Source organism: Betta splendens, chromosome 9, assembly GCF_900634795.4.
Source record: "Betta splendens chromosome 9, fBetSpl5.4, whole genome shotgun sequence".
NCBI classification, from domain to species: Eukaryota; Metazoa; Chordata; class Actinopteri; order Anabantiformes; family Osphronemidae; genus Betta; species Betta splendens.
In genome coordinates this window covers 8,546,666-8,571,229 of record NC_040889.2, presented here as the reverse complement: position 1 = coordinate 8,571,229, position 24,564 = coordinate 8,546,666, and the positions used below count along the sequence as shown (strand labels likewise).

Genomic DNA, 24,564 nt, shown 5'->3' with positions numbered 1-24,564 from the left:
CAGTTTTGCACCAGCAGCATTTTGCCCAACATGTGTTGCTGTGATGGGGTGTTAGATGGTAATTAGAGCCTTTAAGTGTAGTCCTACACAATGGTTTGTGTACATCCATAGCAAAAGATAGTACATGCATGTGAACATTCATAAAGACAACACAGCCCGTAAGCTTTAAAAGCAGAAATTAGCATGCATTTATATGCATGTGGCACCTGGGAACAGCCGTGTGTGTGAAGGTGGGTGTGTACATCAGAGGCGGCTGAACACCAGGTACAAAGTCTTTCACCCATATGGTGAACATTCCAGAGGGACTGACCTGTGCCACTTCTCATCTACGCAAACACACACACAAACGCAAAGGCAGGGTGGGAAGCAGTCAGCTATGCACACATACAGCGTCATCACAGCTGAACACGTCCCTAGATCTCCACAGCCTCTCTGGAGGTCTCAGGCAAAAACACTGAACCCTGTCAATGCCAGAGCATCAGCTTTTACTATAACTTCCCACCTCTCTGTGGCAAGGTCTGCAAAGGAAAACACGATTTTCTTGCCGTAAACAACGCAGTATAAGTAAACATTCACATACTGTGACACAGCATAATTTTTAACATTATATAATTACGTGTTATAATAAAATCTAATAATTGAAATGAAGACAGATGGAGGAAACACAGACACAGGGAGAGAGAGCGATACAGAGTGAGAGAGAGAGGCAGACAGAGAGGGTAGATAACAGCATAAAAGTGGTAAAGGTTGTGTTTATGCCTGGGGCACTGGCACCATGATAGCAGCCGATGGGGTGTGTGTCTATGGGGCGCAGCCAACCATGTTCAGTTAGTGATGGCTAATGTGAGTGAACACTTGACCGGCAATGAACAAGACTCAGCCAGTGTGTGTGTGTGTGTGTGTGTGTGTGTGTGTGTGTGTGTGTGTGTGTGTGTGTGTGTGTGTGTGTGTGTGTGTGTGTGTGTGTGTGTGTGTGTGTGTGTTCACAGACCCTTCCTTCAGGCTAAGAGGTGCTTTCTTGTTAAGCCACGCTTTTGTACGCACACACACGGTCAATTAGCCCATCTTTATAGCATTAATGTAACTGTCAGGTCTACTGGCTATTGTACCATTACCCTCACACAAAACTGTACACAAAGCACAGCTGGCAGGCAGGGCACGCGCACACATCCACAACACAGGCGCAGAGGGTTTAGCAGATGGGCCATGTTGCTGAGTTGCAGATAAAGAAAAACGGAGCAGAGCTTTGCTATCAGCATCTAACAAGCTAATCAGTTTAGGCTCCCTCCACCAATACACTGTTGGGCTCTAATACAAATTCACTGCGAGGATAGCTTGTTTTATAACAACACTTTATTTAGAAGTTGTTGTGTGTAGTGTAGTAGTGAATGCGTTTTATCAATGTCATCGAGAAAAAGATGATGTGAAGCTGATTCCTTGTCTCTGCTACAATAATCAGATGTGTTTACTGGAAATGTGATGTTACTTTTAACAGTCTCTAGCACTGTGGGAACCCCTGGCACTAGGCAGAGGATGGCTTGGCTGTGGTTTTGTTTGTTGACTTGAATTATACCAAGGCACTAGGACTAATTTGTCAATGATGTGCTAATGTTACTGTTGTCAGGTAGCACTTTTTAAAACCCGTAACTTGGCAGTGATTGACAGTTTTACAGGGTCTGCTGTCCTTGAAATGACACACATTCAGAGTAACATACGTATTTCAAAGATCTTTCATTTCCACTCACTTACCCTACGACTACAATGATGAAGTCAAGCAGATTCCAGCCGTTCCTCAAGTAGGCGTTGGGGTGGAAGAGCAGGCCGTAGGCTATTACCTTAAGGAATGCCTCAACAGTGAAAATGATGAGAAACAGATACTCCACACGTTCCTGTAGAGACAGACAAGACAGAGTCGTTTATTTGCAACAGATCTGCAGTAGTATGAATGTGCACTGGAGAAAGCTAGAATATAAAAAAGAGGAGATTATAGAAAGGAATTGTAGGGTCAAGTCTGACTGGTTTATGTGACAAAAAAAATTTGAGGGAACTGAGAAGAATAGCCTGTGGTCTACTGTATGCAGCCTGGATAGGATGTTCTGTTACTGTTTGGCCAGCTCTTTGTGTTGTCGGTCTTTGTGTTATTGTTTTTGTGTGTGTATTTTTCTAAGATGTTTTGCACATAGAGCATTTTGATTATTTAATCAAAGCAGTTCTCTTCCTGTCCTAAGAGGCTACTGTATTAAGCAAGGAATGCTTGCATGTGTCGCTACACACACAAAGGCACATACACATGCAACTTTTCTACTACAGAGACTGTTGTCAGTTGAATGACCCTGGTTAAGGGGGTCCTGGGAAATGTCCTGAAATGGCCTTGAAAAAAACACACGAGAGATAATGCACTGATTCTAAATTCTAAACCTCTCTCCATATTTCCATTTAAAAACTCCAACTAAGCAGATTCAGTTCAAGACAATGTGGCACTATTGAAACAACTAAATGTCTGTGTAAATAAACAGTAATATTGTATATTTAGACATTGTGTATTTCAGGAACCCTCTCTCTCCGTCCCAGTAGTTTTTTTTTAACATCAGAATATATTTAGCTCTGTCCATCCATCTGTCCATCCATCTCCTGTTCCCACATTTTCCCATGGACAGAAACACACAGAGGGCAAGCGGCCTGGGACAGAAGGCCAGTGAGGTCTCTCCAGGCTTTAGCCTCATTCCTCAGAGTGTCAAGTTGCTCCTATTCTAAATGACTTTAGTATAATCTGATGATCAGGCAAACTTTAGCTGCACTACTTCAGAGCGCTACTAAGTATAAGGAAACCTGTCAGTAACAGAAATGACTCAGAAATTATACAATACATTCTGCATCAAATTACAACCCCAGTACTATAAGTTGAAAAGAGACTTGTTTTAATAATATGACATGATATATAATATAAACACTGAGAAATTTAAAGGCAACTGACTTTTAGGTCAGAGATTCTGCACCTGAACATGTTTTCTCTATTTGTCTTTAAGATAAATCATCCATTGTCTTTCTGGTCTACCTGTGCATGTGTCAGTTGCTTTTATATCCATGAATTATTTTACAGACCCTCTACCACAACTCATTAATCTCACACCAACACATACACAGATGGACCCTTCCTGTAAAACACACAAACACTCTCAATCACTTTCTTATGACACAGGCACACAGATACGCGCGTACACACGCAGGCTGTGTATCTGCCAATGACAGGCAGACAGTGCGGCGCTCTGTAGAATAAAACACAGAAAAACATCTGGTGGGAACAGCTCAGCCTGACGAAACGAAACACTTCTCTGCCTCCTTTCCTTCCGCTCATACGGACCTATAAAGGGCAAAATCCATAAGGGCCACGACTAATCTGGTTAGTGACTGGAAAGAAATGAGAGAGAAATGATGAGAGACCCAAAGAGTGGAGGAGGATGGATGAAAGAGAAGGAGAATGGAACGAGAGAGGGAAGAGACACCGACTAAAGAGATAGAATAAGAGCAAAAAGGAGGCAGACAATGACAGACAGGTGAGTATATGGGCGCAATAATTCAGTTATCTGTGATAGGTCAACCAAACCGCCCATCCATCAAGTAAGCCAATCAGATTATAGCGTCAACCTTCTGTCATGTATTGGACAATGATACCATTTGCAGCAAGGCAGGATTAGCCATTAAGCTGTATTGGAAGGATAGCACAGACATGTCAGTGAGCAGTGCAGGTACAGCATGAAGGTATTCATGTTACTGCCAAGATGCTTATTTACACTATAGTAATGATGAGCAAGAACAGAACAATTTACCACCTGACAGCAAAACATATCTAGTTGTTGCACATTGCAAGTTGCAAGTACATGCATTTAATCTTAAAACCACTTCTTCCACCGGCAATAACACCATTCAATTGTTGTCTTTAAGCCACACCATACTGTACAGGTATGTATTAAGGCTTGATTTAAAAAGTATTAACCATAGTGATAAAAGTGTGGTTGAGATAAACTTATACAGTAAAGCACTGTACAATAGTTTTGCAAGAACAGGAAATAGCTGTTTCATTAAAACCTTACACTAAATTATTACTCTCATAATGACAAAATTGCACTCTGAAAAACACGCATGCATGGGAAAAACAGAGTGTGAGTCTGAAGTCAGACAACAGCAAAAAGCCTGGTTACCTGAACTTCTAGTATTCAGCTGAGAGAACAAACAATATGCTGGTTCACTTCTTACCCTATTGAACTTTCCTGAATTCATGTCACAGCGTTTACTTTGCTATTGTTATAATCAATAACTACAACTACTACATGTCCTCCCTTGCACCTTGGATTTGAACCAACAGCCACTTCTTATATCCAGCCAAAGACCTTCTGCCTTGACAGTTAACTCTTCACTTCTCTTCCTCTTTCTGGCTCGCTTTGTAGCGTTGTCCCACACTTCTGTCTTCACCTTCTCTCTCTTTCTTCCCCACATCCCTTTCTCTTTCTCTGTAGGTGCCAACCATGAGTTACCATGGAGACCAAGATCGACGTTACTATGGAAACTGTGGAACAGCAGACATTCTTTTTCTCTCTCACACACACAAACACACACAGATGACATGAAGCAGTATTGTACCAAGAATATCCACAGCACATAGTCCTAATTACTACTCTTCAGTGAGCAACCATCCTATTGTGAGTCTGTGCTTCTGTATACAGTATGTGTAAAACAGTTTGTGTATTTGGCTCCAATGGTCCATGTCATTCACTGCACTTAGTTCCCCCATCCGTTAAAAGACTAAATCAAAGCTGTCAAATAAAGAACGACAGATTAATAGTCTCACAAAAGTGAAAATGGCAGGTTTTAGAGCATTGTCTCAGTATGTACAGTAAGTTCCCCCATATGTACAGTAATACCATAAATAGAAAAAAAGTACACTTGATCCTCTGTCTTGCACTAAAGACATAAAGTACAGAGGATAAGAAAGGTAAATCGGTGAGAAGGCAGCAGTCAAGATGTTAACATTTTGAATGGGTGACATGAGCAACACAAAGTAAGTGATATTGAGATAGCAATGTTGGGCTATGTCTTGGGTTTTATTAAAGACTGATACACTGACAGTCATGTTTGTCAGGTGCTTATGCTCCTTTAGTAGGAAAATGAAAGTGTTTTCCTCTCATTTCTCTTATTCCACTCATTTTTGCTGCATGGGTCCTCAAGCAAAGATTTGATTCTTTGGTTTCAAAACACTCGCATAAAAAGTTTTTGTCTATGGTTCAATGTACTTTATAACTCACCCAGTTCAATAAAACTCACGATTGCTTTGCTTATACACAAACACATCACTCATAGATTCATTTGTTATAATGCCAGCTTATGGTAATATGTCAGGAAATGAGTTAGACTAAATATCCTTAAAGTATATTTTCTGTAAAGTTTTCTGCATCACTCTTGGTGCCGCCTGATCAAATCCATTACTTTTCTTCTGTTTGTCTTGTTTCCTTAAGCATTATGTACATGCACATCGAAGTTTGGAAGGCTTTCTTTTTCTAGGTAATAGGTTATGAGATGAAGAATTAAAAGCTGATATCTTACATTTTACTATCAATTGCATTTTAGATAAAGAGTCACGTTAAAGGATCTATACTAACCAACGTTATACAGACATATCCAGTCGGTCTGACCTGCATGTCTTTGGACTAGAGGAAAAACTGTATATTGGATGTAAAACAATCATTTAACGTTGCAAATAAACTGAGGTGTAGAAAACTAAATGTTCAGAGAATCACGGCAAAATTCAAAGAACAGGGACTAGAGAGCAGCAAAGATAGGGACAGGGAGCGAAACAGAGTAATTGGTCTAAAAATAAAAGCACACAGGAGCATAAATCATCTCGTACAGACATCCAGTTAGTGTGTGAGCGTGTGTTTGTGAGCGTGTGCAAAACGTACGCTTGTGTGCAAGCCAGTTGCTATCTGAGGGAACAGTAACTTGTACCTTTGTGAGAGAAGGAGCTGGGTAAGAACGCAGGAGACAGCAGAAAGACAAAAAGAATTAGATGGTGTAAACCACACAGGCCAAATGACACAGTCAGACAGCATCCTTTTGCTCAGTCTCCACTTATCACTACATGCCAGCTACATACACTCTCTCTTTTTACTCACAAATGTAAAACACCGCCTCTCGCGCTCATCTGCATGTGCGCTGACTTATCACGACTCCTGCCTCCTGCCTCACTGTGCAGTCGGAGACACGCGCTGAGTTACAAATGAAGACAAAGTGAAGTGACACACAAACATACAGATCACTGTGGTGCATCAAGATCAGAGTAGCTGCTCGCTAAACTGACAGGATAAGACAGATCACTACACTCCATAACCCACTGCATGACTCATGGAACTGAGCTTGTGTGCATCAGTGTGGCTGCGAGTCTGAATAGGCCACAATATGGCTGATAATGTTACTTTGACTTATAAGGATGACAAAGCGATTGACAGCTGGTAAAGAATGACAACAGCATGCAGCAATTTATCACAAATAACATATTCATGACTTTACTTCACTTGTCTTAAATGTCACTTTTGCTCAGGGATCCGTGAGATTAAAAATACCATGTGTAAATACCAACAGAACCAACAGCTGGCAGACCTAATATATCAAAACGTAATTGTGATCAGCAACACTACTGTACAAAGACTGTGTATAACTTCTGGTGTAAATTCAATGATTTGTGATTGATTAGTCGATTAAAAAACATTAGTAAATAAAATCATATGGGGCAGAAATATAACCAGTCGATCAACACACAATCTATATAAGAACCTACAGTAATCGTAATATTATATGGCAAAGGTGGAGATGGGCAACAATTAGTATAAAAAATAATCCACTAAAAAGAATTTATTAAAATAAAGCTTGTCGTTACAGTAAAAATCATCTCTGTGTGGTTCCAGTCTTTTTCTGCACACACAGTCCAATAAGTAAAGCTATGCTTGTGTCTAGTCAGCACATTCGTTTATCCACTGGCCTTCACACTTGCCTTACTTCTCCTTCTCTGTCCACATCCACCTCTCTGCTTTGCTCACTTTCTACAGTACATCTTCTCCTTTTTTGTCCATTTGTGTTTCTCTTCCAGCCTTTCCATATCTCTCCCTGTGCTCTCTGTTCTCTCAATCAGTTCTCCTGTCTGCATAACAGGAAGATACAGACATAGTTGGATGAATGAGCGAGTCTAAGGAACAGGAAAACAACAGCGATGTCCCATTAATGACCAACTGTCGATTTGTCACCCTGTGGCTCACCAAATGAGGCCTGGCGTGCCGTATAAGACAAACACATGCTTTTACAATTTTTGTCTCGCAGCAAAACAGGATTATCAGTGTTACTGTCCCCACATTCACACAGTGCACAGGGCACAAAAACTGATTAATCACATTCCCTTAAAAAAACATGACATCATGGATTACTCATCCGTTTATCAACAGAATCATTTTCAATAGTTCAGGCACATGACGCACAATTGCAGAAGTCGGATTATTAACAAAAAATTATTCACTGCTTGTAAAACAGAAAGACTCTATGTCCCACTGCTTTCTATTTCAAAATCTTGTGAAGATTTTGTTTTTGTTACACAACAAATAAAAAATCCCCCAGTCTTTCTCTCTATCTCTTTCACTGTGTCTGTCTTTATTGTGACTGGACTGCATTGCTTCAATCACACACAAAACAAACCACTCCATCTTCCTGCAGCGCTGGAAAAGCCTCGAGTCTGTGTGTTGAGAATCATTCCTGCGCGTCTTAATGTCCAGTGGTGCGAGACCAGAGCACAACACAACACTAGGAACAGAGATACGACAACAAAACAGATGTGTAAGAGTGTGCATGTCAGACAAAAAAGAAAGTGATGTTTAAATAAAACACCGGATTTCCACTGCAGTTTACCACGTTTGTCTCCTGCCAAACTGTTTTATTATTCTTATTCACTGCTCACGATTTCCATTACCCTCCATTTAATAGTAGCATGAATTTCGCTTTCTCCTGACTTGTTGTGTTACTAAATAAACAAACTTATTTGTGTGTTTAGCTTGTAAAGAATGATATTGTTTTTTTTGTCACTTTCTCAAGGTAGTTTAAAGACACACCAATAATATAACAGGAAACTATGGCAACTAGAGATTTCTGGTATAGAGAACAGAGACAAGTCTTAGTCTGTTCTGTGCGTGGAAGGACGATGACTTAAAGTGAACTTTTATTTGAGTGAAATTCTACCATTTTAACCTCTGACTTCCCAGATTTCTGCTGCCAAAATACATTTAAAGTGAAGAAAATCTTGGGTAGCTCTCCTACTGGGAACCATGGCAATGCCATCATGACGCCCAGGCAGAATTAGCTGCTAACACCCACTCCCCTGCTGTTACCATAGTAGCACTGTTGAAACAGCGACCCACAGGCTATAAAAAGACAAACTCAACTTCAGGAAAGCGAAAAGTGAAATAGAAAAAGAAAGTAATTAAGATAAGGGGAGGGGGCAATGAGAAGAGAGGTTACCAACTCATCTTTTGTTGGTGTTTAACACATTTGATTTGACTAAAGCACACTTAAAAAAGGGGAAAGAGCAGGAAAGGAGATATAGAGGGCAAAGGCTTAAGAAAACTACAACAGTTATTAATCAGGACAAATGAGAGCAAATTCGATTTCTTTCTTCCTTCCTTCCTTGTTGGAGCCTCAGCTGATCTGTCCTCACCTTGTCTCCTACTGTATCAACCTCTGCATAAACTTTCTAGTCTGCATCTGTGAAAACTCACCACTCCACAACTTATTCTTTTAAGTCAATCTAACAGGAACACCTGAGTTTGCTTAGTGTCTCTGCGTGTGATCTTTATAATAATAATCAGAGTGGATAAGTTACATATGATGATCACATATTATCGGCACAGTTCCTGTGTGGTTTACATGAATCAATGGTTCACCATGTAAAAAGCAGCATGCAGAATTTAGTATGTTTGTATATAACTTAGTTTTCAGTCCGTGAACATTGCAAGACGCTTGTTTAATCTGACCAGTAAAAGTACAAGCAACCAGTAGACATGTTTCTCTCATCATTGAAATGTCTGTCTATTAATTATGTTTCAATTATAATTAGAACTAGTTTGAAGGAATTAGTCATCTAATTGCAACAGAACTCTAATTTCCTGCTATGAATATTCATTTGCACTCTTTCTTTCTTTCACTCACTCTACTCCTAAAACTTTGAAATGTTTCCAATCAGTCTGGGAAGAGTGACACAGTAAGACACTGTAACAAGAAAAAACAAGGCTGCAGCAACCATTGTACAAAAACAGAACAGAAGCAGTCTCATGATACAGTCAGGAGGTGATGTAGAGGAGCTGAGTGAACCTGCAGGGCGTCACACTAGTTCTGTCAGAGCACACCGTCAGCTGATCAGTATCAACTGAGTTGGGATACATAAGCTGACACTCGCACTCTCACTCTCCTCTGATCATTCATACTGCAGCCACTGTGACTGGCTTTGCTGATTTATTCCTCTGGCGCCCCAACATCGTCCTGTTATGATTTGCTCCTAAACATAGCTTGTGATAGCATCTCTTCCCTTGTGCATTTTGTAACCTCCACATCTCGTTCTGCGCGAGTCTGCTGGGCTTTGCTCCGGGCGCACCAAGGAGCCCATTGTGTTCCCCGGGGACTGTGATGCATCCTGTATCCTTTTTTATCCTGATGCAAATATAACTACACACGTGAACTAATAACTTTGTACCATTCTGTATGACTATTATGTGACGCTTCCTTTTCTTCTTCCTATAACCACAAAGATTATAGGACAAAAACCTTCTTCTGTACTGTATCTATTTCCTAAATCAAAGGACGCAGACTACTACATTTTCCTTTAGGCTCAGTGGGGGAACACAGTGAGCGAGGCATGTGTCTTTGTTACATGCTGTACAGTTGTGGCCATTATAAACCACAATTACCTGTAGCTACAGAACAGCATAATGAGGTGATACCTCATGTGTATTCATGTGCCAATACCACAATTACGGTTTACAACTGGCAAGTAAAAGGTGAGTGGAGAGAATTAATGGGAGGGAAAACATGGGAAAGAAAATCAGACAAAAAAAAAGAAAGGCAAGTTTCAGCTTCTTTTCTAAATGACGTCCATACTTTGTTAAAACAGGAGTTCAGCAGAAAGATCTGGTGCACTGTCATCTGGCTGATGGCTTGATGCAACGCCGATGTGATTTTTTTTGACCGTGCAGTGGTCGAGTGCTGAGTTTCGTGCTGACTGAGGCCTTTGTGGACACAAAAGCTTCATCTGGCCCGCGCTTTTACTGATTCAGCTAGTGCTGCAACAAGACCGAGCATGCGTAGGTACGAGAGTCGTTTTCGCCTCGGCAACGATTTATCATGTGCGGTACGGGCAAGTCAATATCTACCAGGAAGAAATGCAAACTTTGTGTGTGCATGCTTGTCTGTGTAGAAGGGGAATAATGCAACGTGTGTGCACGTTCAGATTCCCAACCTCATCCTCACACTAACACAGCTACAGTACTCTGCCCACTTTCTTACTTGTAGGAAGGAGCTGAATCCCGTAGGAATCAAACTACTTGTGTTGCTTTATAGTTTTGAAAAAATAAAATTTAATGAAATTTAATAGCAGTAATGAAATGAATTATGGGTAATGGGTTCGCCACAGCCTTCTTAGCATCACTCTGCACACTGTTCCTGATCTCTTTTAATGCTGACTGTTTGCATCAGTGATTATACTGTATTTTATGAGCAATGACTGATAATGCAAACTGGAATGTCAGATAAATGCAAACATGCAATAATCTGACTTTCTCTCTCTCTTTCTCCCCACCAATATACGTCTGTTTGTCTCTCTCATCATGCGTTTCCTTTCTTCTTTGATACCATCTTTTACAAGTTTCTTTGTAAACTTTTTTACACGTTATTCCTTCGGGAGCATGCGTCACAGTTATCAGTACAGTATGTGCGCAGCATATGTCAGCACCAGCGATTTGTCAAAAGCTGTGTCGGCACGTCATTACTTTTTTGATTGAATCATTTACAATGACCCAGCTCCGATCCTCTTGTGTACCCGGTTATATCTACAGTATATGTGTGTGTGTGTGTGTGTGTGTGTGTGTGTGTGTGTGTGTGTGTGTGTGTGTGTGCGTGTGTGTGCGTGCGTGCGTGTGAGTGTGTGTGTGTGTGTGTGTGTGTGTGTGTGTGTGTGTGTGTGTGTGTGTGTGTGTGTGTGTGTGTGTGTGTGTGTGTGTGTGTGAGAGAGAGAAAGAGAGAGCGAGTTGGACTCTCATTAGCTCTTCATCCAGTGTTGTGATGTAAACCCCTGCTGCGTCTGGCATGTTGACCAGCTCTTGCAATCCATCCCTACATCATTATCATGTTTTGTTTCTCTGCGTTTTCTCAGCTGCCTCCAGGAAGTACGACTTCTAATAAAAATACAGCCTGAACATGAACAACTGACACATCTACTGTATCTGTCTCTTAATCTGTCAATCAACATTAATATCCATACTGTAAATCGATATTGACAACCAATTGTCATGGTAGTTTACTATTTAAAATACAGTATCACAGTTATTTCAAACTATGTCTGTGTAACATACTAAACTATTTGAAAAATCTGAGAAGCTTTTTCATGCTGCTGGCACAGTTTGCAAGTGATCCCAAATCTGACATAGCATAACTGATGCATTGTTCTGGATTGTTGGATTAAGCCTCCAACTGCCTGACTATTACATAATGCTTTCTGTTAATTCCAGTTTCTTTTGCCATTGTTAGTGCCCAGAAGATGTTGCGGGTAACAGGCTAAACACTGACACAAAGTGGGATTGTGAAGCAGAACATGTGCAAAATATCACCATTACTTTCCATCCACCATCTTTGTAGAAAAGTACTTTAGATCAGTCTGTCTGAAGACGTAAATTACTATCTAACCTGACCTGTTAGCCATGGTGATAACACTTATCACCATGGCAACCTGAAACTCTTCCTTGCATAGGAAGCACATCTGTAGGGCGAAGTGTCCTAACGCCTTGCTAGAGGGTGATGACCAGACACAGAGTTACGCCTCCCAGGAGGGAACAAACTGTACCCGTCTGGATACAATAATGTTATGATGATGTACAGCAGACAGGTCACACACACACATGCATCCGAGATGAAGCTGACACACTTAACATGGAAAAATGTGATGCAATAGTGCACATAACAGACACAAGTGTCCTTCTGTCTGTGTCCCTGTGTACGGACGAGACAGGTTAGTGAGAAAGCAGAAAACCAATTCACTAAGTAAGGAAAAGCACAAACCGGCAAGTAAGAATAAAAACACAGGGGCTGCAGGGTGTGAGCGTCCAAGACTGACTCTTTAAACACAGTATTGGGCTGTGGCATTTTCAAAATAAATTAATAGATTATCTTTCTATCTTTACTGTACTTTGACCTTTCCAATGTCTATTCATTTAATAGTATAAATCATGCTATTATCCTTTCCTGACTTGTTTGAACATATCACATAATGTGCCTCTTCCTTAAGTGTATTTTATGCTAAAGCTACTGTAATTAGCTATTACTATTGTCTGTCCCTGTTCAATCTTTCCTATTCTGCACTGATTCTTTCATTAGTTTGCATATTTCCCTCTTACAAATCTCTGCCTCTTTCTTTGCCCAACCTCCAATGTCTCCAATGTGTGTCTTTCTTCCAAACATCTGCACCTTTTACATAAGAGCACCTCTCCCTGCTGCTTTCCCCTCCTTGTCTCCAGAGCATGCCCATTAGTTCTGCTTGCTTGGTGTTTGATGGAGCCTGTCCCCCACACTGGCCTGGAGCTAGAGCTGCGATAGAACCTCTGATTCATCAATCTCCCTGCAGCTGGCAGGAAGCTGACCCAAGGGGCAAGATCCCTGCTGGCGGCCTGGAGCCAAAATGGCTGACAGGGCAGCACAGGAAAGGGAAGGATGGAGACAGGTGGAATATACAGTAAAGTGGCCTTTACAGATAAACAGGAGGACATGTTTGTGAAAAAAGGCTGGGGATGAAAGCGTGGCTGCCTGTGAAACGTATGGAGGGCTTATATGTATGAGCATGTCTAGCACTAAGCCTAAGATAAAAAAAAACTGAACACCTGTGTGGCAGAACATCTCTTTTCCCCCTAATTTCTACCACCCACCCTTCAGCAGTGCTCCGTTATCGTGTGGCCATCTCGCTGCTGTGTGTGTCAGAAAGAAGCAAGCACAGAGCTAAAAGGAGATTTCATGGTACTAAGCTGATACACTAAAAGCACAGTAAAGGGCACAAGGGTTAATAAGCATTCAACAAATGGATTTACAGGGCTCCCTGTAATCCCCCAACATACCTAAACACACCCAAGATGTGCACACACACAGAGCCAAGTGTAGAGCAAGGTAACACATGCACGGCATCTTTAAAATACAGTACATATGGGGAGAGATAATAAAATGAAGATTATCTGGATATATTTAAAACCTTTAAATGACTCACTACTGAATTATTAACTAAGAAAATGATTTACTTCTCAACCATCAGTTTGGTGTCTAATATTTTTTTAGCATCATTGTTAGGATCTTCCAGGTGAACATTTTGGCCTGTGATGTCTTGCAACATCACAGAGGTTGTGGTTAAGCTTCTAACACTAACCCTGGGCAGCAGGTCTCTGATGTCACTGCGTCCGGCACAGTATGACCCTGTGCAAGACGCAGCAAAGCAGACCAATTGTGACATCTCTATTTTTCAAAGTCAAAATGGCTTTCTTCTCATATAAAGCTCAGATTTACTTAGCAACTAAACGTGCAAATGGACGCAGTGGACATACTGTACTGGTTGCCTGCTCCAATTTGTGTATTGCCTAAACAGTATTTCCTTTATTTCCTCAGTCAACAGGCCAATGTATCCTATTATATGTGGCAACACTTCATATATGGACAGATTTGCCAAAAACAAAGTTTATAAAGTATTAATTCTTTATCTTTTGGGTGAAGAAGCAACTGGTTCCGCACATCTCTAGGCTAAATATTTATATTTATAGTATTTTCTGGACCACTTCCTACAGACACAAACCACTAGAACATGGTTTTTGTGTACTAAACTCAGGTAATGGCACTGAGCTCATTCTAGCTCATTTTATATAGTCCCCTGGTAGATGGGTGACTTTGCTTTTTAAAAACCGGTGCTGATTATTTGTGAGTCTCCAGTGAATTCCCAGAGCTTGGTTTCAGTGAAGCAAGCAGTAGCAAGATGTCTCTGCCTCGTTTGATTTCACATTTTGTCCATTTTATGTCATTTTTTCCCTTCTGTAGTCAATCTCTCACTCTTTTACATCTTGAAGCTATCAGTGTCTTGGCAGCAGGACAGCACAGAGGCAATGCAGCATGTGGAGAAAACATACCCACAATCACTGCTGTGTCCAACACACATAAACTATAATTCCATTGTGTTAACTAGATGGCAGCAAGCCTACCTCAGTGTTTCCAAGGCAACAAGTCATTTTATAGTGACAATGTGGCACGTTAGCGTGTGTGTATCTTTAGCTATTTCATGAAAATAACATTGAAGACACTCCAAGATTGGAATATTTTGACCAAAACACAGTTGTTATTTTCCCTCTTTCTACTCACAGGATGCTATTCCTATATGCACACACATGAATGATGACATGTCTTGATTTGGAACTGCACCACGTGGAGAGCAATATGATGTCTCCTACTACTTCAATTTCTTGACTGAATTTCCACCAGATTAATCAGCAATGTTTTAGGGACAAGGAGCCAAATATTTAATGCTTCATTCTATTTATTGCAGCACTATGATGTATATGGGTGTGGGATTTATTTAACTTTCACCACATTGCCCATGTTCAAGTTAATAAACTATCCTGCCAAGACAATGGATTGTGCACTGATGTTTTTAAGCAACAGATGTCTGTGGTATAGAGCAATAAACAAAATCTGGCGCTGGCTTCAAGAAATACATGTTAGTAGGATTAATTCATTGTTGGTTTGGGTCTTTTATGGGGACAATGACAGTAATAGACAGATAATAGGAAACGGAGTGCAATACAAAATAAAGACATAGTGATACAGTACTGTATGTCTCTATGGTTTCCTGACATGTTTTCCATCAACTGTATGTGCTTATTTGTCTGTGATTACTGTACGTTGATGAGTGCACATGAACTAAAAGTTTGTTTTGCCAAAAAAGGAGGAATCCTTGCTACAAGTGGTAGGATGTTAAAGTTGAATATGGACTTTAATGGGAACATTTACACATTTACACTCGAACCTAAAAGAGAAATTGACAGCCTCTGTCTGCAGTTCTTCCTGAAGCACACATGCACAGGTAGAATAAAACTTGATTTATCAGGCCTACAAGAGGCTCTGACACATAGTGATGCTGCCGGCTGTTATGCTAAGTGCTCAGTAAAAACACAAATGTGCATACTGTATACTATAGGGATTATGCTAGTATAAAGACACAGACACTTGCACATTCTACAATAAAGAGACACGTGATGCCAGTAAATTCTATAAACAGTGAGCTGCAAAATGTCTTCCCCTTAAGGAACCACACAGTAGGAGCCAAAGCTGCAAGGGGGGATAGTCTAAAGTTGCACTCAAATTCACAAAAGAAGAAGTCTTTGTGTCTGTTTGTGTATGTGTCCTGTCCTACGCAGTTTTGCTGGTGTTTGTATTCAAAGCTAAGACTGTTACAATGTTAGCGTTCAAAGTGTTTTTCTCCTCATCACACTCACCCGGAAAAAAGGGGAAGAGGCAGAGAGAAATGTTGAGAAAGGAGAGCAAGAAGGGCGAAAATGATGAAAGAGAGATGGAAAAGCGTCACTAATGTTTCCTGCTAAAATATTCAGACTACTGCCGCATGATGCGTCACCCTGTCCCACATACACACATACACTAGTACATGTGCACACAGAGCAAGAAATGTTCATAGCCCCTCTACCCAGAATCTCCCTCAGAGGAGCACGCAGGAGCTGGCGGCCATATTTGACCGAGCTGAACTTCTTTTTCTTTTGAACACACTACTCTGACTCATAATTGGTTAATAATTTAAGAAAGGGAATAGGAAGGTAAATTCTGTGCATACCACAGTGATACCATAGGAGAAATTGCCTAAGAAACATACGCCAGTTTTATACCAACCAAGAACAGAGGGTCAGACCATACGTTCAGATATAGTAAAACTACATGTACTTGTGAAAATGCAGGTCTGTGTCTAGCCTAATGAAGCTTAATTGCAATGAAAAGCTGGACTTTCCCAATCAGATGTTACAGTAAAAAGAATACATTCATCCACTCATTTTCTACCACTAAGTCCCATGCGGGGTCGCGGGGGTACTGGAGCCCATCAAAGCTATCTATGGGTGAGAGGCAGGGTGCACCCTGGACAGGACATCAGTCCATCGCAGGGCACAATACAAAGAATTACAATTACAATTACAAAAATAAGGTTGGGAAACATATCAAGTAAAAAAGATGAACTAAAAATACCGAATATCTGTGTGAAAACAATAGTGGCATTTAGTTGGTGGTATTATTGTTTTTATTATTGAAAAAGAACAAACTGTACAAGCAGCAGCTAGCTTGCGTGCACACCAGCCAAAAAGGACGCTGTCCTTATTTCCCTCCATTGTTTCCTACCTCAGACACAGCGTATAAAACATTGAAAGCCTGTAGCTGGCTCAGGCGCACGGAGCAGGTAAAGAGAAGGAAAAGAGAGAACAAGAGGGGAGAGAGCAGGTTCAGTCAGTCACCACTTGACAGATAAAGCCTAGACAGAGACATGTGTAACTTGTTGAGAACAACACCCAGATGTCGTCACTGTGTTCAGTTCAAACAGCAGTTCTCTGTGAATCAATGTAGTGACTCAAACTGCCTTTTATGTACAGTACTGACAGCTAGACAGTCGATTTAAAAAGGGACACGCTAATGAATACTACTAATGGTGCAGACAATCCCGCTTAAGGTCTGTGTCTAATTACTGTAAATAACATTCAATTCGATTAAAGACATAAACATTACAAAAAGAAGAAGAAATTTGTAGAATGTGACATTGCATTACATTACTGTAGGTGAGCATATGGACATCATATGCTCACTACCACAGTAACAGAGTCTGCATGGCACACTATACTTTTCACAATACTTTCAAATAGTTTAAAAAACCTGAGAAATGTGTTACTGCACAGTTTATCCGCTTGTTGGAGAACAGCTCACTACAAAAATAAAATGTGAATTTACATGCTATTTAGCCAATTACCACAAAGCTATGTATATCTTTCCACCTAATTCATGTCCTTATTGATTCCTTGTTTCCACTCCAAAATTAAATTAAAGCAAACCATGCAACAATCAAGCACATTTATCCGATATCCGCTTTCTTAATGTCCTTCTCTTAACTTTTCACCGTCTTCATTGTTCTGTCTCACTTGCTTGCTTGCCATTCATAATGCAACAGACACACACACTGAACATTTAAACACAAGATTTAAGGAAATTTTAATACCTTTAAGAGAGCAAAGCTGCACATCATATACTCTGCAGTGAACATACATAGGCACGCATGTACACACACAAACACGCGCATGTCCACTGCAGCTGTGACGGTGTCCCTCCAGTGCTGAAGTGTGTCCAATCTCCTCCTAACTAGGTCAGCGTCATACAAAAGTCCGAACACCTCTCCCATCCCCTGCTTTTCCTCTTTCTCTTTCCCAGGAACCTCAATCTTACCTTCTCCCCTAATTCTTTCCCCTGTTTTTTTTCCTATTGTCCTTCACGCTCTGTGTTTAGTGAGCTGCATTTTTCCTGTTGCCAGGAAAACGTCCTATAAAAATGTGGCAGTATAATTCTAGAGTCATAAGCTGTTAATCACATTAAAAAGATTTTGCTGAGATTACGTCAAAAGTCCTGTTGATAAAATCTTAGTCTGTATGAACCATTGATAGGAATTAATTCATTGTAAAACTAAATAACTACAAAATGTACAACTATGTTATGAAATATGGTAAAAACATCAGTCCATCCATCCATCCATCTATTTTCTACCACTTTGTCCCATACTGGATCATGTGGTACTGGACTATCTATTGGCGAGAGGTCACCAGTCCATCGCAGGGCAACACACACACACAGACAACCATTCACACACACACACACACACACACACACACACACACACACACACACACACACACACACACACACACACACACACACACACCTTCCACATAGAAGGCACCCAGTGCTTTTGAAAGTAGTAGAGTTATAGGAATTTTACAAAAAATTTAGTAATAAATATTCAAGAAATTCCTGTTTCAAATTTATCTGTCTACTGTATACTAATATAAGGTTTTATATGGTTTAATAGGGTTCTTAATAAAACATACTTTTTTAAAAACAGGAGCACTTTGTATGAGAATGAAAAGTGAAGATGACACAAGATCTGCACACATGACAAGAAGAAAGTCGAAGCTGTCTGAGTGAAAGTGTACAGTGGGCCAACATTTATACAACAAGACACGAAGTAAACTAAAGTCTTTTTTCTGCCCTGTGGGCAAAACAGCAAGAGTTGAAGGGGAGTGATGGTAAATAGGATGTGATGGAACAACTGGTCACACACACAGCCACTGCTCACACAGGTCAGCGGGCATATGGCATTCACGCACAAACGCACACACAGTACAACACTTTTCTGACAAAATACTCTTATCATTAAAGTTATATTAGTTTTTTAAACTGCTAGTTAATATCATGAACTAAGGTACCTCAAGTTCCTTGAGAGGCACCTACAAATATAATTTATTATTATTATTATTACTAAAATTAGCATGTAGGTGTGAGTGCAGCATCTGTGGTTACTGTACCTTTGAGCTTACACAGCATCAGTCTTACACCCCGGATCTTTAATATGTGCAGGGTTTTTCAGACATGGTACCAATACAAAAATTGATTATTACTGGCACAATATGGTTTGTTTTTTCAAAAAGTACATTATTTTCTTGACTACTATTTACTGTTAGTGTGACATAGACATTTCAATGAATTCACAGGTACTGCCTTTTAAAGATAATGAAATAAAAATAAATTAGCATTAAAAAATAGGAGCTGATTACATTTGTGTGACCAACACTAATACTGTAGATTCACTTGATTCACTACACTTGAAAAACAATACATTTCTACCACTGCGACCACTAACTGTATATAGTAGTTTACAGTATATAAATGTTTACAAAGAGATGTTTGTAGCTGTCAGCATGATCGTACTCTTTGACAGAAAGCAGTTCAAAGGCCACGGTCAGAAACACAGAGGAGGTAAATATAGATATTATTCATTGAGAGTGATTAAGTGAGAGCACACAGAGATTCACATGCCATTTACTAAGACTTTACTTCGGTTTCCTAATTCCAAATATTCTTTAGTCACTTCTGTGTTGCATGGGTTGAAGCTTTGTAAGGTTTGGATAGGCATTTAACTCATTTTTATACAGTTAGTCAAATGTCAACATATGGCCTTTGAGCAAGGCACTTAGACACCAACTGCTATGCGGCAGCTTAGTGGCCACATGAATGAAAGGGAAACAAAGAATGTTCTTGTTATCACTGGCGAAGCAGTTTTGCACAATTAAATGTTAAAAATACAACCTCTTTTTTCCAATAACATTCATATCCTTCACTTGTGAAGGATCCATCTTGAATTGTAAATTAAATTAAATTGAGGATATTTCAATTAAGGACTGGATTTCCACCAGAGGGCTGTATCATTTCTATCAGACACATTCAACAACCATCATGATGAAGTCGCTAGAGAGTGAGTGAAGAGGGCTGTTTGGCTAGCAGCCTAGACAGATGGACTATAACACCAGGCTAGGGCAACAACATGGCCTACAGGCCAAGCACACACATGCAACACTCAGAGCACAGGGAGATGGCCAGTCACACCAGCCTCTCTGCCAAGGTCAGGGACCCACTGTGAAAGAGAGAACCACTGTGTCGGTAATGTTCAGTCGCTACATATTCTCACTGACATTATTTGAATAAATCATTTATTAACCTACTGTATACTGTGTTCATCACTTTTCTTAGATGTTCTACCCCAAAATTGCCATCTCATATTATACTGAATTTAGATGACATTAAATTACAAACACAAAATATTTTCATAAATTCTCTACTCTACTAACTACCATTCTCTGCCATCTACTCTTTAGCAATTATCAAGACTAAGAGCAGGTAAATGAGAGCACGCCACTGAGACGTGTTGAGAGTTTGACTCATTACTGTTGAAGGAGAGAGCCCTCTGTGTCTGTAGCTAGCATGTCATTAGGACTTGTTGAGGTAATTCCACTCCAATTAGCCTCTCTGTGATATGAGGACCAGTTATAGAGAGAGTGGTAGAAGATGGGGGCCACTCAGAATCAAAGCCACCCTTACGCGCAAATGTGTTTAAATCTGGTAGTTCATACAGTACTGTTCGTCTTTAGTTTGGTTTTGGTTTGGTTTGGGGTTTTTTTTGGCACTTCCCCACTCAATACGCAACATATTCACTTCACATGAGTCTACCAAAAGTGTTTCCTCTGTCAAACGTCTCCAATTAACTCACACACAGTGAGCAGTCAAGTAGCTCAGAGTTGATTACAGAGGAAGACGTAGTCCGCGTAATGACACTTCTGAAAAGCAGTAGAGGCTGTTATGATGTTTTAATAAAGCAAAATCAGTAACAGAAGTTCCTCCCTCCATCCCTGTTTGCTATTTTGACTCATTAAAATGTCATCTTACCACCAACAACACTTTCTCTCACTATTTCTTTCTCTTAACGTCACTTGTTTCCCTGTTCACCAACACGACAAACAGAGGAGAGCTGCACCACCCAAGTACGATACTGTATGTGTGTGCAAGAGAGTGTAGCTGCAGTGATTGACAAACATCTCTCCCTTTCTTTGTCGAACACAGCGTAACTGAACCCATCTTCTTCACAGCCCATCTGTCTCCCTTGTGACTACAACCTAAAACTTCAGTGTGAAAGTCACAGAGGGAGATCATTTGTCTCTAAGCTCCATCACCAAGGAAACGAGCTTGTTGCCAGGTAGCAACAGAGATAGAGAGAGAGATAGTGAGTAAAGAGGAGAAACAAGAAAATTAGTGAGACAGAAAATCCAAAATTAGACAGAAGTGACATGCAGTATTTGGGAAAACATAAAAAAAGATTTTCATTTTAAATGTCTTCCCAATTACAACAGACCGTATGTCTGTTATTTTCCAGTCCTTTAGCACGATTTGGAAAACACTTTCAGTGCCTAACACGCAAATGGCTCATGCACTTTGTTATCACTGCTCAGTGAGTCGACATAGTACAGTAGAGTTAACAACAGCTGGAATGTTGCTGCCACATTGAAGGCTTTAGTGGAGAAAACGGAAGGGGTCAAGCACCTGGAACGACGTAACTCGCTCTTTCAAAGTTTCGTTCCTGCTTTATGGAGCAGAGGCTAAGTGTCATGTTCCTTTGTGTGTGGATGTGGGTGTGCATTACAAGCTGTCTGTGTCTAAGTGTTTTAGTTCATAATTAAATCTGACTTGGAGGTCGCTGAAGATTAGAATTAGATTAGTGTTTAACACTCATTCAACAATGTGCATGATACACAGACGAGGTTACATCACATCTCTGAACCAATGCGAGAGCGACTCCACGTTGTGAATCTGTCCTTTCATTCTGAGCTGATGAAGTATGAGTGGCTCAACACAGGATGGCAAAGGTGGATGTATGGATTAAATAAACCGCACTTTCATCTGTTTGCTTGACATTACGTTTGAGCAAAAAGTGAAAAGGGTTTTTCAAAAAGCAATTTTAGGAGGTTAAAAAAAGGAACAGAGTGCAACCACCACAATAGAGGTCTGTGTTGCAGCATCTCCTCATGGGAGGAACTTAGAAATGTACACTGGGATTTATTGATGTGGAAATTAGCAGCAAACCTCCACAACAATTCCACAAGGGCAATACTGGCCCAAAGCAAACATGTCTAAACATAACATATTATTCAAAGCCCCTGCTACAGTGTCATCTACCATGGCAGAGTCAAACTGTTCGAGAACCATCTGAGAACATGGCAGCTCAGCTGCTAAGCTACCAACACATGACAAAGCGGATTCAGGACTTCTAATATGACACAGCATGTTTACACTGCAGTAGAGCACAAAGAGAAGAAGGGAGGGGGCTCACCAGTGAATTGAAGATGGCATTTTAATTAGATCAGGGAAAAGGCACGAAAAGAGCGAGGCTGGAAGAGAAGGCAAAGTGAAGAGATAAGAAGCAACAGAGGAGAAGACAGAAACTGGAGGAGAGGGAAGAGACAGCATGTTCTCATGTGCATCTAAGCCTGTTAACCATTTCTGATATAATTAGTGGGCAAACGTATTTCCTTTCAAAGCCAGAGATAAACAGTTTCAACACAAAGTTGAAATATTAATCATTATGTGAGCTACACTAACCACTCACAGGCCCTTTGATTAGTGATCATCACAAATCTGATGTACATGTGGCCAGAATAAACATCATAATCAAACCCTTGATCTTGTGGTTCTTGGGCATCTTCACTAAAACCTCATCCACAACCACCCACTGTGATGTCGCAAAGCAAGAATTATTGTTTTCCATAATAGAGTTAAGTCACACTGTGATAAAAAATATAGTGAGATAAACAAAAAGCAAGAATGAAAAGAGGGAAGACAGGAAAAGAAAGGAACTTAAACTTATGATAAATCAGAAGCACAGAAGAAGAAGACAAAACCAGAAGAAAATTCTTCACATACCATTTTAAATGTGGCTTTCATGAACTGTGTGCATACAATTAACACACTGAAAAATGAACTACAGGGAAGCAGAGACATGTGTTCAGCCCCCACATTATAACACAACATAAGCCGGTCGCTAAAATTTTGTAGTCTCTTCCTTTGGTTTCTTTTACTGAGCAAATGCATGCATGCCTGTGTTAACTTTCTGCTTTGAAGTAAAAGGCTGTGTGGGCACATTAGAGCCTTTTAGACCAAGTGAAATATATTATTCACAACAGCCAATGAAAGAGAGTCTTTGCTGTGTATGACTGCATGTGTTTGAACCCACTGCTTTTACAAACTCAACCCAGCCACGGATTGAGAGCTCTGGCAGAAAGGTGATAGGCAGCTTCTGCGTGTATGTGTCTGCTTTGGAGAAATACTGCGTGCGACTGTGCGACAGCTGAGGCGTTATTCAACAGGTAGACTTTGCAGGCAGCAGTGACAGAGGTTAACTATGCAAATGACCACAAGAGCACACACACCTACACATACAGTAAACACATACACACTCATGCATACACCACAATGTGTTTCCAAGCCGTCAATGTCATGTTAGATGTTTGACACACTGATTGACAGTACAGTGACCTTTTCACCTTGTGCAGCTGCACTTCAACATAAAAAAATTATCTACACTAACCATAAGCCATTTTAACCAGGCTCTTGAATTGTTCTAATTATCACACTAATGTGGTGTATGTCCTTTGGGAATAGGATGGTGGGACATTAATGGACATTAGACAAAGACCCATCAATCTCTGATACCAGTTGTGGAGAAAAGGACATCCTGATTACGTCCATCTGTAGGAAAAGAGGATCATTTGAAAAGTTTTTAATGAGCTTATTGATTGAATGATTTTATTCAAATATGTGCCAACACCATATCATTGGTACCGAATTAGCCACAGCTTTTAGAGAAGCACAGATTTCATTTTTTTCATTTTTTCATCCTTTTCTTTTTTTATTGTTGTTTTTCACATTTCTTTTACCTTTTACCCCATCTCTCTCCATCTTCGTCCCCTCCCAGCGTCCCTTCTCTCTCTCCTCCTCTGTCTAATACTGTGTCACTCTCTTTATCCATTATTCATAGTGCAGTCACAGTCGGCATTAAAGGACCTCGCAATACCACTCCGACAGCAACGCAGCAGAAGCACCCGCATTGGATCATGGGAAACTGGGTCACCTCCCAAGAGCAGGAGGGTGCGGGGGGTACAGCGGAGGGAGGTCGCTGTCACACACAGACACACCTGATAGTTGTCCTACAAAGTTGGAGGACAGGAAAAGAAAAGATGACAAAAAGAGCAGGCAGTGGACAGCTACTGGGAAACGGTGATCAATAGTCCAGATCCAATGAATAGCACAAAACCCACACACTGTGACATCATGAGGTCATATGCCACCTCATTGTCTGCCATATTAGGCATATCACCAACTGATCAAACTTCCTCTCGCTCTTTTAGGCTTTTAATTCCTTATCTGGGTATGGAAATCTATTAAGGCTGTCAAGGCAAAGTTCTGCATAAATGTCACTTACACTACTAAGTTAAGGAAATGCTCTTCTGGTTTGTATTTCACTGCATGGTCCTTAATTTATGCATCAAGCTTTGCTGTACATGCTGGGCCTATTTATCCTACAGCAGTAAAATATAAAAGTGGAAG

The 24,564-nt window shown here is 40.4% G+C and overlaps 1 protein-coding gene across 22 annotated transcripts in view; it reads right to left on the bottom strand.

Moving 5' to 3' along the window:
* Positions 1–24,564, bottom strand: part of cacna1c (calcium channel, voltage-dependent, L type, alpha 1C subunit) — a 127,450-nt gene that overhangs the window by 52,590 nt on the left and 50,296 nt on the right. For all 22 annotated transcript variants that reach the window (XM_029161976.2, XM_041072262.2, XM_041072263.2 and 19 more), the window contains exon 4: positions 1,750–1,889. In XM_029161976.2, coding sequence (XP_029017809.1) covers positions 1,750–1,889 — 140 coding nt within the window. The remainder of the gene's footprint in view (positions 1–1,749; positions 1,890–24,564) is intronic.